The sequence below is a fragment of the Carassius carassius genome, chromosome 24 (genome assembly GCF_963082965.1).
Source record: "Carassius carassius chromosome 24, fCarCar2.1, whole genome shotgun sequence".
Taxonomy (NCBI): Eukaryota; Metazoa; Chordata; class Actinopteri; order Cypriniformes; family Cyprinidae; genus Carassius; species Carassius carassius.
Window position 1 is genome coordinate 2,659,560 of NC_081778.1, and position 16,871 is coordinate 2,676,430.

A 16,871-nucleotide genomic window follows, 5' to 3' on the forward strand; every position below is an offset into this window, starting at 1 on the left:
AATTAGAAAAAAAATGTCAACATATAAAATTTGACATCCCTGTGAGTTTGCATTTACACTCCGAAACTTGACCTGTTTTTGAGATATTTTTTGTCCTGTTCATTGCTATGGTCAAGAATAGCTGATGTCCCAGATTTACGGTTGCTGTGATATCAAGATTTAATACACTAGCGACATTTCACTGCTCTATAGCAATTTTGATATCACCGCAAAAACAAATACTACGCTAGTTAATGTACATAAAAAGTAATGAAAACATTATTGAAACGCATATTGATATGCATATTTGTCATTCTAACAGATTTTAGGACTGGTGGTGATGCTCGAGACATTGTTGGTCATTCAGTCCAGTGTTTTCAGACTTTTGCTTGAACATCTTTTGCAATGAATGAATGAATGGCTCTTAAAAATGTGTTTTTGTGTTTGGCTCATTTGGCAGAACCTGACTGAGTTCAACACGGCTCATAACAAGCGCATCTCCACCCTCACCATCGAGGAGGGCAACCTGGATATTCAGAGACCCAAGAGGAAAAGGAAGAACTCCAGAGTGAGCTTCGGTGAAGAGGACGAGATCATTAACCCAGGTTAAAAAGCTTTTCAACTGGCCTGCATGTCAGTGAACCACACCACTAGAAAAACAGTTTACCCACTAAATATTGCGAATGTGGAAACATTTGAATTTGTGATGAATGATGGGTACATTAGCCCATTAATTAATATCTAGGGAAAATATATAATGCTGGGCTCTTAATTCTAAAAATCCCAAAATACACTACAACTCTTATGTTAAAATATATCTTGCTTTACTAGATCCTGGTCCTCATTTAAAAGGGTGATAGTAAAATTTGCAATATTACATCAGTTTACAACATAATACAAAATAAATCCATAAAGTAAACCGTGACATAATTGATCCACAACTGATTATAAGCAGTCGCTTGGCATAAATGTGTTATTCATTGATCGTGAGCTGCTCTGAAACCACAAGTCTGTAGAAGATGCAACAGCTCCGTGCTTTGACTTTGAACGTGATCACATTTAATTCAATCACTTTTCATTCTCAAATCGAAGACCTCTTAAAATGTATAATTAAGGTTTTTCTTAATACCATTTTAAGCACCCACGGGAACCCTTCGATTAAGAAAACCTGTGGTGTTAGGCATTATTCTAATATTATGTATGTACTACTATAGTTTTATTAATAATTTAAGTTTTTAAAATGAAATTTTCTGTCACTTTGTTAACTCTTTTAGAGGACATCGACCCTTCTGTTGGACGTTTCAGAAACATGGTCTCAACAGCTGTGGTTCCTATTAAGGTAACTTCTCAAATATCAAGTCTTTCTGCCTTATGCAAAAAAAGAGCAAGTGATTTACAATCCTATGTTTACCCAACAGAAGAAGAAACTGGGCGGAGGCAATGCACTGGGAATCGAGGAAATAGTGACGCGACACATGCACACGTTCCCTTTGCAGGGAGGACTCTACAGAGACCTTCCCCCGGCCAGTCATGAAGCTCCCAGTGGAGCCACAATAATGGGAGGGCTGCCGTTACCCCTGCCCAACCCGGCCCCGGACGTAGACCTGGTCCACGAGGTCCCGCCGCCTCCGCTTGTGCTCAACCCCACGCCGTTACCCGGCCCGTACGCCTCTGACCCGCTCAGCGAACCCCGCAAGAAGAAGTACGCCAAAGAGGCCTGGCCTGGCAAGAAGCCCATGCCTTCTCTGCTCATTTAGCTACTTCTTAATAACACCGGATGTGTCTGACTCGTCTGTACTCATGAATTAGGCTTTGACTGTACTACAAGAATCTGAGTAAACTGTAAGTTTTAAAATAATTATTTTGTAAGTTTTTCCTCCTAAAATGAACACAGATTCACACTCATGTCTCTGAATTACTTTCTAAATCCAGTGAAATGCGGAAGGCTGATTGTCGTCATCTGCACTGTTTAGTTCGAGACTTTTGATTTCTTTCGCTCTGTTCCTCACACACAATGATCTGGCCATGGCTTTGTAAATCATCTGTATTTGTTTGGTTAAAAGAGCTGCTTGGACATTGTGCATCAGATCTTTTGTGTTTCATAGGAAGTTTGCCATGACATGAGGGCGAGAAAATGCCATTTCAGTGCATTTTGATTGACGTATTTCTTTAAAATGCCAGCTTGAAAGTGTGGGAACCTAAAGAAATGCAAACAAAAGCACATTACCTGGTCCAAACAGCAAAACATGTTTAGCCTAAGACGGCAGACAGAGGGTTTAACTTTTATAATGTACTCATTTTTTGTATTTTTTTTTTTTATGACTATTAATGTAAAATGTTCAGACGTTTTACTAGGATGGGCTATTTATGTACACATTATAGCTCTAGAGAGCAATATGTTTTTTCAAACTCAGTCACACGTGCATGAGCATCAGTAATGCAGAGGATCGATCCAGTAGATGTTCGTGGTCTCAAAACTGATGAAAATCTGCAATATTGTAACATTTTGACCTTTGTGAAAATCTTTTTTTCCTCCGCTGCTCCACTTTAATATACAAACCGACTGCAGTGGCGTTTCAAATGAACTGTAGTTGATCGTAACATGCTTCATCAGGGCTCTGTGCAGATGGCCTTCAATGTTAAAGAAAAAAAAAGTTTTCTACTCCTGTTCTGTTTGGTACATTTGCTGTTTGTACATATCACTCCCAATAAAATCCAGTGTATTTTTATATATTTAAACTGATGCCAGAAGTCTTTACCTTTTGAGTCCTAATTTATATTTACCAGTTTCTCCACAACTGGTTTGCCAGCAGCCATGTGATTTATAGATTGAGACCATAATGTCAACACAAGTTGTCAATCCTTTCCTCGCAGTGTTACAGCATCCCTTTACATTACACAGGCACCTAACTGACACTGTTATTTTCACATATACAGCTGAATGCAGCAATTATGGGCCTAGTACAATACACATGCACCACAAAGAGTAGATTTGCAGTGCCAGTGGTGATATTTGAATGTTCAGTGTCAATATACAATACTTTTGCAACCTCACTTCCTGTTCTTCACCAGCATACTTTTATGCTATTTCTGGAAACTGGTGTCAAACCACAAAAAATAACATTGTAAGTGACTGATGAGGCATTTGTTTGTCTATGAAATGAGACCCTTTTGATTAGACATGGTTTGACAAATAAAATAGAATATATATATATATATAATATATCATTATGAAGGAGACTAATTGTCATACTAGTGTTTTAAGTTTGTCTGATTTATGGCATGCAATAAATAGTTTCTTGGTCATTGGTTTTACATAGTAAAAATATGTGCTGTTAGTAGACTAATTAAATTAGTGAGAGTTAAAAAGTGTGTTTAGGAGTCCACAGGTCCAAAAGTTTCCAAAACATCCATAAACGTGAATAACTGAGAGAAGCGTCATTGGTTGACCAGTTCACCGCAGACAGCACACATCCGATTTTCAGATCTGTGATAAAATGATGAAATAACTCTTTTTACAACTTAATCTGAGACCAAAGTATTGTTTCTAAGGTTACATATTGGTGCTGTGAACCAGAATCAGGATCAGAAGCATTTCATTTTTTATTTACGCATTTAAAATTTTAATCAAACCAGATCAAAATTAAGTTTGAGTAAGGGTTACACATAAACAGCATCATGAGTATATTACAGCATTGTCTCCACATACTGATGTAACTGTTTCCCCTCCTCCACTAAAAGTTATAAAAGTTAAATGGAAAGTCTTCTGTCATCATTTACTTCCTTTCTTCTGTGGAAAACAGACCTAATGTTTTTTCTGGTCAAGTAGTAGTCATTCATTTTAAGCATCAGTCCACTAATAGCATGTTTATTAATAAAGCATTTAAATCATAATGATCCTTTTAATTGCCTACAAAGCCTAATTAACACTAAAGCACACTTATAAAGCATGCCACAGTGCACCGCAGAAGCTAAACAGTAAGAAGGCTGCATTAACATTTTATTAATTCACTGATAAACAAGTGCTTTATCGTCATCTCCACAGTAGTGGATGCGCCTGTATGCATGTTTCAAATGGATTATTACATAATCTGAGATTATTCATTTTACATTTGAATTTGTTAATTTTAAAGTAGAAAATTTACTCTCTACAGATATATATTTTAATGTCTGTTAGGCATAGATATACACAAAGTTTCACGCTCAAGTTTACAGATCGAGATGGCAGAAAGCACATCCCGTTTGCTTTCATTATTTTACAAAAGCGCATTTTGTTGTTATAGATAGTGCAAACAAAAAAAAACGTAGAGTCTTTACTGATTTTAAGAATATATTACTCAATAATATATAATTTTACATTGTTATTTGTAATGATCAAAAAGCATGTGCAAAGTAACAACTCTGTAGGACAGGGGTCTCCAAACTAGATCCTGGTGGGCCAATGCCCTGAAAGGTTTAGCTCCAACTGGCCTTAACACACCTATCTGGAAGTTTCTAGTGTGTCTAGTTAGAGCTTGATTAGCTGGATCAAGTGTGTTTAATTAGGGTTGGAGCTAAACTCTAAAGGACACTGGCCCTCTAGAACCGAGTTTGGAGCTGTAGGGTCAAATTATTTGTATGTACTTTATTTACATTTTATTTACTTTATAATGCTGCTGTTGCAGACATTATGTCTGTGGTCAAAAATTTAAATGACTGATGCCTTGGCGCAGCGCACACACACACACACACACACACGCAAAGCTCGGGATATGACAAATGTGCGCGGTTAAGGCTTGAAGGGATATGTTTGGCTCTACTGGGCATGCGCACATAAATACAGCGAAATTTTTGTCATGCTGTACTAGTGCTTGCATAGACTAGTCGGCGCTGTCGGAAACAATCGACTACTCCAGCATGCATTAACCATAATACATATAAAGTGTTTTCAAGTACGACATGAATTTTAGGATTACAATATTGCGTGGAGCTGTTACTTTCTATGACCTTATCTATGTTGCATGTAAAAATGAAATATGTAATGTAATAATTAGGGTTGTGCCTGAAGCCGAATACCTTATTCGGAATGGCACGGATAATGGCTTCAAAATCGAATAACGGACAAGGAATAATTCTGCCTGAATACTCGGCTGAAGCTGGCACAGTCCAGAGTTTGCTAGATAACAGGTGAGCCAGGGGATCAACACAATATTATACCCAGACCTCTAAAGTCACGAGTGTGAAGTGAATCAATGTAAACTTTATGAGTGAAAAGAGCGCAAATCAAACACCGCATTGCTGTTGCCTCTCTGTGCATCTCTCAGAAATCAGAGCTTTGCAAGAATAATTTCACCTACATCATACACATTCTATTATTTGTATATATTTAAAAGGAAATGATTTAAAGCTTATGCTACAATATGATACGAATGAATGGATTAAGCACAGCGGCTCACCAATCAAACAGCCGCGCTGCACGTCTCAGTCTCTCAAAAACCAAATCAGTTCTCTCTCAAGAGTAGGCTAATAATCAACTTAGATACAGATAAATTTTCTACTTGTCCTACATGTTTGCATCTTTACCTTTTGATGGTTTGCGCGGCATGCACACATTTGTTTAGTGAAGTTCTCTAAAATTAAGACTCACTTAAAGAGTTCTGCGTAATGAAAATTTGCGCATTGAATGGATTCAGTCATGTTCAAATGATCACTAAACGTTTGTCATTACATCTCTATGCTTGCATGATAAATATTATTGTAAAAATTAATAAATATTTTAGTTTAACACGACATACTTGTTCAGTGATAACTGTTACATGCAAATTTAAATATGTAATGTCATAATTATAAAGTTTTTAAAATTTACATATGTAATTGCAGCATAAGGCTATACATTAATAAGCATTTATTGATTAAAAAACCTATTTAATGTGTTTTCATGTACAATAGCATGAACCACGAGTAGCCGAGTAATTTTAAATAAAAAAATCGACTAGTAGAAATCAGCAGTCTTGCAACCCCTATACTGTACAACATTTATTAGTATTTCTTTATTGTAAATGATAAGTTTAAGGCTATCTAGGTGTAGACGTAAATAAAACACAATCTAACACGATTTATTAAGAAAATTTTATTAGACACATCTAAACTTTTCAGAACACAGCAAGTTCACTGCTGGTCATGCACATCCTTCCCTGTAACAAAATTGAAAGCTAAGCCAAGATGAAGAAACAGCTGATCATATCTGTACAAGGATAGCCATTTTTTAAAATGAATTTATTAGCAGAGCTACTGCAAGGGATGTTTAGTGCTGGAAATCCATTTATCCTTTGCTGAAACTTCTGCGTCTTCATGGAGAGTGGGTCATGGTTTCCTAGCAACAGCAGACGCCACGGGAGCCCAACAGCGCTTTGGAAAAAAGGAGAAAGTGGCGCGCCTAGCGTTTTCCTCACGTTTTCAGTCCCGACATCATGCAAATGTGGTTTTGTTTTGAAGAAGAATTATTTTATTTTATATTTTTTGCTGGACTCAGTCGAGACCAACGAGAAGATTTGGCGAGTCCAATGGCCAAGTCCGAGTGCAAACTCAACGAGTCCGAGACGATAGAAAAATGTCTCAAGTCCGGACTCGAGTCCAAGACTGGACTCATAGCCGATGAAGAGGGCTAGGCGCTGAGGCAGTAGTAATACAATTCAGCGCACTCACCCCTCCCCTCTGGTGTGATGGAGGGGTGGAAATAAGGCAGCAAAACATGCTGGTGCTTGAAAACACTGCTGTCCTGAATAAGCAGGAATAGATAAATGGGGACACTTCTGTTGTGCTTTTTTCACTTAGTAAATGACTTTATGAATGCAAGAGAATAAACATGATGCTGAACCGTCTTGCCTAGATGACCTAGTTGAAACCATGGGCTGAAGGTCTGTCCTCAGGTGACTCAGTCATCTAATGTCTGCTCAGCCTTCTCCTCCTGCACTGACAGAATATGTGGTGCAAACGAGGGAATATCCAAGTTCTAAAATTTCACAAAAGTGCTGTGAGATAACCAGCCCGCCGCAAAGCATATGTCCTGAATAGACATACCTTTAGCCCAGGCCCATGAGGATGCCAAGCTCCTAGTGGAGTGGGCATGCTCTCCTATCGGGTAATCAAGTCCCTGGAAATCATAAGTGAGGCACATGGCTTCCACAATACAGTGAGACAACCGGCCACCCTTCTTAGTGCCCATGAAACAGATTAGAAGCTGTTCTGAAGCTCGAAACTGGCTATTTCTGTTACATAAGCACGCAGCACAACTACAGGGCACAGAGCATACTTCTGTGACACTGAATTGGTGTTTGGCTCGGGGGAGCAGAATGCTTGTATAGTGATAACCTGGGCCCTGAACGGGGTTGAGAGCACTTTGGGTGTGTAACCGAATCTGGGCATGAGTCTGACCATACAATTGTTTTAGCCAAACTGCATACAAGCATTATTGAATGATAGGACATGTATATCACCGTCTTCAATTAAAGAACTTTCATGTCATTAGACTCAGCTAGTTTGAATGGCAGCTCAGACAGTGCTCTGAGCACTAGTGATAAGTCCCATACTGGCAATTGGTGAGGGTGGGAAGGATTCAGTCGCCTCGCTCCACAAAGAGCACTATATTAGGGGGTGCTTGCTGACTGAGCAGCCTTCCAACATGTTAAGAAAGGCAGCAATAGCAGCCACATAAACTTTAAGCACTGCCAGCATCTAGACTTTCCTGCAGGAAGGTTAGAACTGCTTATCAGTTCTTCATGTCTGCTAGCTTACCAGTTTGCAAACGTTCTCCATTTCAAACCAAACAGGCGCCTTTTTGAAGGCACTCTAGCTTCCGTTATCGTGTCTCTACTGCCTGTTTGGCTAGGAGGGAGGAGATTTCCTGCTGACCAGGGGCCTGCTTTAATCCCGCTTTGGTGATTGCTGGTGGAGCGCAACCAGCATATCTGGCCGATCGCTGAGCTGAAGACGATCTGGACCTTGACCTGGGGGGAGGAGCATTAGATCGTTTGAGGAGGAAGTGTGGCAGCATCTTCAACTGCTGTAGTGCTCCTTTATACTTCTCAGAAAAAACCTCCACCACAAAATTTTGACAGCCGGAGAGCGGGAACTCTCATTAACATAGATGAGCGGGGGCTCTGGTGTGTGAGGGTGATGTGGGCACTGGGCCGAAGACAGCCCCTTGGTAGAGTCTTTTGAAGGATTAATCTGCAGTCTGCCGTCCTGCGGCTTGAAGGCGGTGGGCGGAAGAATGTAGCCAGTGGTCCACAGCTGTGAACAATGGCAAGTCTCGCACGAAGGATCTTGATTAGCAATTCCTCACAGGCTCTGCAATCAATTCCTACCATTGCCGACTTAGCATGGGCGAGGGCCAGACACAGCACACAATCCTCGTGTGCATCAGGAAAGTCAACAGGCCTGCCACACATGTGGCAAAGAGACACCTCGAATTAGGTAGAACGTACTCGCCGGAACGCAAGAGGGGATTGCTATCCACGCCATCCAATCTAGTCGTGTAGATCAATGGCGAAATCAGGCTCCAGATGAAGGAGAAAGATTCTGAGGTATTCTGGTGCCCAACATCCCTTATATAGTGGCTGAGCCAGCCAATCAGGCAAATGCTCAGACCCCATTGTCTATTGCAAAGAAATAGAGTGATTCAATCAGGAAAGGGTTTCCCCATACATAATGTCTAAAAACCGACTCGATAAGGGAACTGTAACTTGAATCTTCAGGACAAAAAATGGTTTAATCTGTATTAACCCATGTACAGCACCTCTGTTTACCAGCACTTCCATCTGCGATCTGCGTTCCAGATCAGCTGTTATTATCTCTGCTGAATTCCGGTTCCATGACAACAGACAGGACATGGGATCGCAGCCTCCCGCGATTGGAGTGCTCGCGATGCAAATATGTTCACCAAAAGCACGATACATTCTAAAACAGTTTGCGGGGGACTTTTATCTATTTTTAAGAGAACATTCGTGATCATATTTGATCAGCAACAGTGGCAGAAAAGAATTAGTGAGCACTAGTGCACTGATCAGTGCATCTCTCTCCAATAAGTGGGATTTATTCTTTCGCCTGGCGTCGCAAGCCTCTGCTGACTAGTGCGCGCGGGTCGTCTCATAACCCGCGTGTAACCCACGGGTCGGGTTGGGGGGGGTTAAGAAATTGGCACTTTATTGTGGGGCGGGTTGGGGTGGGTCACTAAAAACACAATTTTTAAAAATCCATTTATGTTGCATGGAATTTAGTGGTGGAAATTTAGATTCTTTCAAGAGATTCGTTGATTTTCAGTTCGTTCGCCAAAATGATTCATTCGCTGATTCGTTCAGTGACCATTTCTTCATATTACACAAATACGCCAACAGTTGGCGAAAAAGAGTGTCTTATGTGTTATGTCTTAAGTCAACGGACATTACCTAGGCTACTTGTGACAAAAACTGATTTGGCTTTATTAAAGTGTGTGCATGATCGCATTAAATAAATAGTCTAAATAAATTGTTCAGATTAACAAAGCACAAGGTTTTATCGGGGATTAAACGTGGAGTTCTGTTCTGTATTACAAATATGAAAACAAGCGTATGTGCAACTGCGCTTTGTATCTGCTGATTGCTGATCGAGATTTACATGCTTGGCCGACTCACCCTGTATACTCATTCATTTCATTCACGAACGAGATGTATCAGTTCATTCAACTCTTTCATACGGTGGCCGAGAAGTGCAAAACAAATCACAATTACAAAAACAAAATAACAAATCCAAAAACACAACGACAATCCAGAAAACAAAATAACAATTCAAAAAACACAACGACAATTCAGAAAACAAAATAACAATTCAGAAAACACAACGACAATTCAGAAAACAAAATAACAATTCAGAAAACACGACGACAATTCAGAAAACACAACGACAATTCAGAAAACAAAATAACAATTCAGAAAACACAACGACAATTCAGAAAACACAACGACAATTCATACAAAACGGAAAAGGTAGGTATAGTTTGAGAACGACATACTTATCGCTGATTGGATGAGACACCTGTCAATCAAGCCAGAACCAGAATCACGCGATACTGTAAGCAGGGCCGGATTAACCATACGGGCAACTGGGTAATTGCCCAGGGGCCCAAGACCTCTAAAGGGCCCAGGGCAGCAAGGGCACGAGCAAAATACTGTATCTGGTTATCTCCCGCTTTACATTAAACAAACTGTCAACACGGGCTTTTGTGCTGCACAGAGAGACGCTGCGCTACCTATGACTTTGAACGTGAGTTGAGAGCGGTTGAGAGTCAGTCTCATGCGGAATGACCAATGAAGAGAGGGCCTCAAGTTAAGACCCTCTCCTCATTGGTCAGTCCGCATGAGGTTGGTCAAATGTTACGCCAAGCGGGTTACGTCAGGCGTTGCTACAACAGAAAAAAATCTGACATGGAGAAGCTAATTGGGAGCGCGAAGCGGAAATTAAAAAAGGAAAAGGACATCAGAAATGCAGAAAATGTAAAGTATATACCTAAAATAGGTAATTTCTTCACTCCTGTTAATGTTGCCGACAGTTCTGTTAAGTCAGCTTCCGTCAACGACGAGGACAACTCAGCTAGCCAGGACTTTTCTACAAGATGCCAAATGAAAGCAAACATGCACTTCCTCATTATTTAGGATTAAAATTGTGTGTTTTGCCAGGTTTTGTAGTATTTATTTTTATCTTGTCTTCTAGAGAGAAATTGTGTCACAGACACGGCTCTGCACTTTCTATTTTAGCTATTGGACATGAACTTGTTAGTGGCCTTGATTTTGAAGATGTTATACTGTACACCAGTTTGCACAGTCAAAGTCCAGAAAAAAACCATTGTAAGATGTGTTTGCCAAATGAAGGCATTTCAAATTCAAACATGCACTTCCTCATTATTTAGGACTAAAATTGTGTGTTTTGCCAGATTATGTAGCATTTATTTCTGTCTTGTCTTCTTCAGAGAAATTGACAGATTTCTAAATGTTTATGTAGCACTACAATGTTTAACTGGTTAATTGTGCTGTGATTTAGGGGAAGTCGTGGCCTAATGGTTAGAGAGTCGGACTCCCAATCAAAATGTTGTGGGTTCGAGTCCCGGGCCGGCAGGAATTGTGGGTGGGGGGAGTGCATGTACAGTTCTCTCTCCACCTTCAATACCACGACTTAGGTGCCCTTGAGCAAGACACCGAACCCCCAACTGCTCCCCGGGCGCCGCAGCATAAATGGCTGCCCACTGCTCCGGGTGTGTGCTCACAGTGTGTGTGTGTGTTCACTGCTCTGTGTGTGTGCATTTCGGATGGGTTAAATGCAGAGCACAAATTCTGAGTATGGGTCACCATACTTGGCTGAATGTCACTTCACTTCACTTCGATATGTTGTTGTTCTATTTTAAAACAAGTTAAAATGAGCTTAGGATAAAAATGTTTATGAGCAGATAACAGTGATACTGCATTTTATTTATTTATTTTTTCCTTGAGGTGTCAGCTTTATTAAAATGCTGTATATTGTTGTGGAGGGATAACTGGCAGATTTCAAATTGTTTGTGTTGGACTAATAACTTGATTGCCTTGTTGAATTCTGAGGAAACAGGGTCACCCTGTCAGGGTGATTTCTGCTTAAAATGAGCTGAGGACCAAAATGTTTCTTGATGTGTTGTCTGTGGTCTTCTGTTATAGCTATATCAATTCAATACATTTCTATTGGGAATAAATGTTAATGTTACTCTGCAGAGTCGAACAACTCCCAAAAGTGCTATTCCGCCATACATTAGTTATCCTTTTTACCCACTTAGAAAAGCGCCACATTTTAGTTTGTGTCACCATACTTGGTCGTGTAACTACTTGTGTAACTGTTTTTAAACAAGGAAAACGTGGAGGTGTTTGGTCGCTTCTAGCTTCATCTCTGTTTGTTCCCTAATGAATAAACTGGGCTAAGCTAAGTGCTTTCAAAGTGTCGTCACACACCTGAGCGATTGAGTGCACGCACTGAGATGAGAGAGGTATGCATCAACTCATCCTAGTTAAAGGGAATAACATAGTATAATATGAAAAAACGGTGGAGTATCCCTTTAAAACACTCATGTTCATAGACCTGCTGTTTCCTTCATTGTGAAGTAGAGTTGTAATGCTTCCTCCCAATTCTGTGGCCACTGCAACTGATTGTGCTCCATTACAAGTTCTAGATATTCCTGGATGTTTTTATCACCACATAATTCTGTTGTCAGCCTCGACTCAGGAAAAGCACTTAATTCGCCTTTGTCAACTGCGAAGCCACAGTCCCTTGATCCATACCTGAAAGTCAAATTTCTGTGTAAATGTATTTAGCATACATGTTTCTACAATGTGATTTTTGTAGTTGTGTATATTAAACAAACTTATTAAATCACTGTTAATGTATATAAAATGCAATTTGTATAGATTTTTGATTTGCTGTGCTTATCCTGTGCTTATTCCAAAGTTCAACACATTCATCCAAGTCCGCCTGCAGAACATTTTGGAAGCAGAACTGAAGAAGGAACTGGTGTCCATTGCTGCCATTGAAGTGTCCTTCATTTCTGAGGTCCCCAAAGAGTTCTATCCAGAACTGAGCCCTAAAACACAAAAGTCCAGATACATCAATTTTTTCTTAAATAATTTTGCGTGTAATTGTGATAGATTTAATTATTTTTATTTAAATGTTACAATGTACTAGTTGCAATAGTGTAACTGGGGCACCACTTTACTGACATTTTGTCAATGCTCAAGAATTTGAAACGAACACAAACCTTGCTTTCCTAAAACTGGACCACCAAGATTCGATGCGTTGATTGCTCATTGACGTACCATACCTGTGACTTCTTGAGCCAGCATAGTAGTCTCTGTGGTGATGACGGAGATTGCACTGTATTGCTGCCATTGTCCCATTTTCTGTTCCACAGTCCGTTCGTAGTCTCATGGGTGCAACGCCAAGGCGTTGTACACAAGACGTATAGTTATGTGCAATAACAGCAGGGTCATTGTTAGTATGCCCACAAGTAAGCCAGAGGACACGTCTAGAAAAACCATCAATGCACCCGGATATGCCGAAACCAAATGGCTTTAGTTTATCGTACTGTAATGATAAAACCTTTCATATTCATCCGGAAGAAGGAGGCGGGAACCGGCGAACAATCAAAATGAAACTTTAATTACAAAATAAAACCAAAACACAACTAAAAGCCCAGGCCTGGTCCTCTCTCGTCCTTCATTGTCGTCGCTCCAGTTTTATATCCTTCCATCTCCTCCATGGGCCTCGAGACCGGTGGGTCGAACAGGTGTAGCTCATCTCCAATCACTCCACCGGCCTCGCTCCCATGTCCCTCGGCCCCGCCCCACTCGTCACATACCCCCATCGCCCCTCGCAGGCCGGGGGGTACTCCCGAGACTGCGCTCTACTCCCCCCCCCCTCCCTCCGGGGGGGACCGCTCACGGGGACCTGCGGGAACCTGGGGGTAGGACAGGCGAGGCGAGAGAAAAGGAGATGGAAGGAGGAGCGACAGAGACGAGAGAGGGGAGAGAGGAGAAAAAAAAAAAAAAAAAAAAAAATTTCCGGTTCCCAGACGCACCGCTGCTCGGCCCTCCACCAGCTGGGCGATCTCCTCCGCGGTGCCTGGCGGTGGCACTGGACGGCCCTCGGCGGACGGCACGACAGTCCTCCGCCACCCGGTGGACGGCGACGGCTCCTCCGGTTTTGGGCAGCCGGCAGGAGTCCCCCGTTCCCTGCTCCTCCCCGTTCCGGCGGATGGCAGCAGGCTCCGGCCACGTGGCGAACGGCGCCGACTCCTCCGCTCCCTCACAGACGGCAGCCGTCTCTCCACATCGTGGGCGGCCGGTAGCGAGCTCGCCCGTCCCCGGCAACTCGCTCCATCCCACCGCCTCGAGTGGGATGGCGGCACACTCCTCGCCTGCTCGTTGGCACCGCGGATTCACCACAGCGGCGAGGGATCTTCAGCAGCGCGTCCCTCCTTCTCCCGGGTTTCGGCACCACTGTAATGATAAAACCTTTCATATTCATCCGGAAGAAGGAGGCGGGAACCGGCGAACAATCAAAATGAAACTTTAATTACAAAATAAAACCAAAACACAACTAAAAGCCCAGGCCTGGTCCTCTCTCGTCCTTCATTGTCGTCGCTCCAGTTTTATATCCTTCCATCTCCTCCGTGGGCCTCGAGACCGGTGGGTCGAACAGGTGTAGCTCATCTCCAATCACTCCACCGGCCTCGCTCCCATGTCCCTCGGCCCCGCCCCACTCGTCACACGTACCCATCAACATGCCATATGTAGTTCGGTCCCATTGAGTGATATGTTCGCCTGACAAATCTACGACGTGTCCTCTGTTCTGTCCCATGTGGGTTGAGTTCTTGCAACAGCCGCATTATGTCATCACGTTTAACATGCAACTTGTATTTCTGCAGAAGTACTAACCACATTGTCCGGTAGCCGAACAACTGTCCTGGTCCACCCAGCTCTGCTCTAATAGCATTCCTTTCTTCGTCTATGGGCGAATAGTTCTTTCTTCTGAACATACCATTATTCTTCAGGTGTGTTTTTAAAGAGCGCAAGCTCTTTTAATGTCGTGGTATGTCGCCAGCATGTCCACAATCACGGCATATGAATGTCCTTCTTCAAAGTAGCGTTTAATGTGTTCCATTTTAGCAAAATTCAACATTAGATTTCAACAAAGTTGATCACAATTTATTTTTGATTGACAGGTGTCTCATCCAATCAGCGATAAGTATGTCGTTCTCAAAATATACCTACCTTTTCTGTTTTGTATGAATTGTCGTTGTGTTTTCTGAATTGTCGTTGTGTTTTCTGAATTGTTATTTTGTTTTCTGAATTGTCGTTGTGTTTTTTTGAATTGTTATTTTGTTTTCTGAATTGTTATTTTGTTTTCTGAATTGTCGTTGTGTTTTCTGAATTGTTATTTTGTTTTCTGAATTGTCGTTGTGTTTTCTGAATTGTCGTTGTGTTTTCTGAATTGTTATTTTGTTTTCTGAATTGTCGTTGTGTTTTCTGAATTGTTATTTTGTTTTCTGAATTGTCGTTGTGTTTTTTTGAATTGTTATTTTGTTTTCTGAATTGTCGTCGTGTTTTTGGATTTGTTATTTTGTTTTTGTAATTGTGATTTGTTTTGCACTTCTCGGCCACCGTACTTTCACCTACGAGAAGATCGTATTCGTTCACTTCATTCAACAAGTCACATGCTCCATCACATCTTGAGTAACTCTTTTTGACAGGATGAAACAGTTCACAGCGCTGTTCACAAGCTTTGCATGCGCTGCTAATAGCGCCGCGCTCGAGTGCTGCTGTGGGAGGAACTCCATTGAACGAGAAATGAGTCTTTTACTGTCTATGGTCAGTGGAATACGTAATGAGAACGATTCGCTCACCTAAAAGATTTGTTCACGAACGAACCATCATAGTGCAATTACCTATAGCCTATATTGATAAGTTTACGATACGAAGGTCTAAGTAGCAACGTAACTTCCGTGATGTCCCCGATGCGGTTCGGGGGTCGGGGCGGGTCAAGAAATTATACTTCATTTGCGGGGCAGGCCAAATAATTTTATAAAAGTGGGATCCGCGGGTTGGAAAAACCCCGACCCGCGCATCACTAGCGCGCACCTCCCCAAACAAACAAGGCTTTTACACTTGTCGCATTCACCATTGTACTATTCTTTGAAACAACAGGGGGCGATGCGGAGGAATTTTCCTCTAAAACCATCGGGAATCACAGGTGAGAAGTCATTTGCCGGTACAAGACTTCTCACGAGATGTTGATGATTTAATCATTTCTTTATGTACAAACTGATTAAAACAATCTTAAACTATTGGCTTCAATTTGCATCAAACACGAAACAACTTTAAGCAAATAATAGTATCTAAATGAATTCTAATTCTGTTCTTATAAAATAAAAATAAAATTTACTAATAAAATAAAAAGCCTTGGACAAACTATGCAAAATCTATGCATTGTTTTCCATCAAAGCGTCAAAAAGCACCTGATGGAGTTTGAACCACATCAAACTGCTTAAGTTTTGCACAAATGCCAGCACAGACGTGCATGTTTGACTAGAGTCGCCTTGAAATCATGCATCTTTGGATGCAGAACTGCACGGAAATGGTATGCACTCCGTCGTGCAAAATGAGTTTGTGCGCACTCAAAGCAAACTTCTGCCAACACCACGATGATGTCATATTTACAGCACCACCCAAGTGAACCTGCAGACATGTCGAGTATAAATCAGCCTTTACGGCCCGCTCTTCCTTGGGAAAACACTTATCTTGCCCATACTGGGGCTCTCCCTTGCTTTGCTCTAACTTCTCAGTGGAAAACTGGTGTGATCTTGCCAGTTTATTCTCCATTGTCTTCTGGGAATCACGAACAGAAAGCTGTGGTAATTATCCCACTTCTGACACCATGTAGCATTATACAATAATCCAGAATAAATAGGTAGGAGATAATCCAGTTCAACAGCAGCCAATGGCTTTTGATTATTTCCTGAAAATGACAACCTAAACAACGGGAATCAGGAGACATTCTAACCTTCCCAGAAATAAGAAAACGCAGAAGGCTCAAGAGTTTTATCTTCCCTGCAGCCGAACTCCAACCACAAACTCTCCTCTATACCGCACGCAGCAGGCCCACCCTCCGAACTATTTCCCCCAGACAACTTCCGCCATCAGCAGGTGAATCAAGTAAACACATTTATAACAGAGAATAAACAGCATCATCACCACAATATTATAGTTTTAATCTTAAAATACATGAGCAGTAAGTGCTTATGTTCTTCAGTAACAGTTCCTCTGAAGGACTGCTGATGTCTGAAGGGTCCAGCAGAGGGGGTTTAT

General features: G+C 41.4%; 2 protein-coding genes across 2 annotated transcripts in view; both read left to right on the forward strand.

The window, feature by feature from the left end:
• Positions 1 to 1,837, forward strand: part of LOC132102715 (nuclear inhibitor of protein phosphatase 1-like) — a 7,711-nt gene extending 5,874 nt beyond the window's left edge. Inside the window, exons 5-7 of the mRNA XM_059507335.1 lie at positions 440 to 584; positions 1,254 to 1,318; positions 1,398 to 1,837. Of these exons, the coding sequence (XP_059363318.1) occupies positions 440 to 584; positions 1,254 to 1,318; positions 1,398 to 1,736 (549 nt within the window). The 3' untranslated portion in view covers positions 1,737 to 1,837. The remainder of the gene's footprint in view (positions 1 to 439; positions 585 to 1,253; positions 1,319 to 1,397) is intronic.
• LOC132102717 (2-oxoisovalerate dehydrogenase subunit beta, mitochondrial-like) overlaps positions 1 to 16,871 on the forward strand; it is a 486,592-nt gene that overhangs the window by 319,045 nt on the left and 150,676 nt on the right. The window lies entirely within an intron of this gene.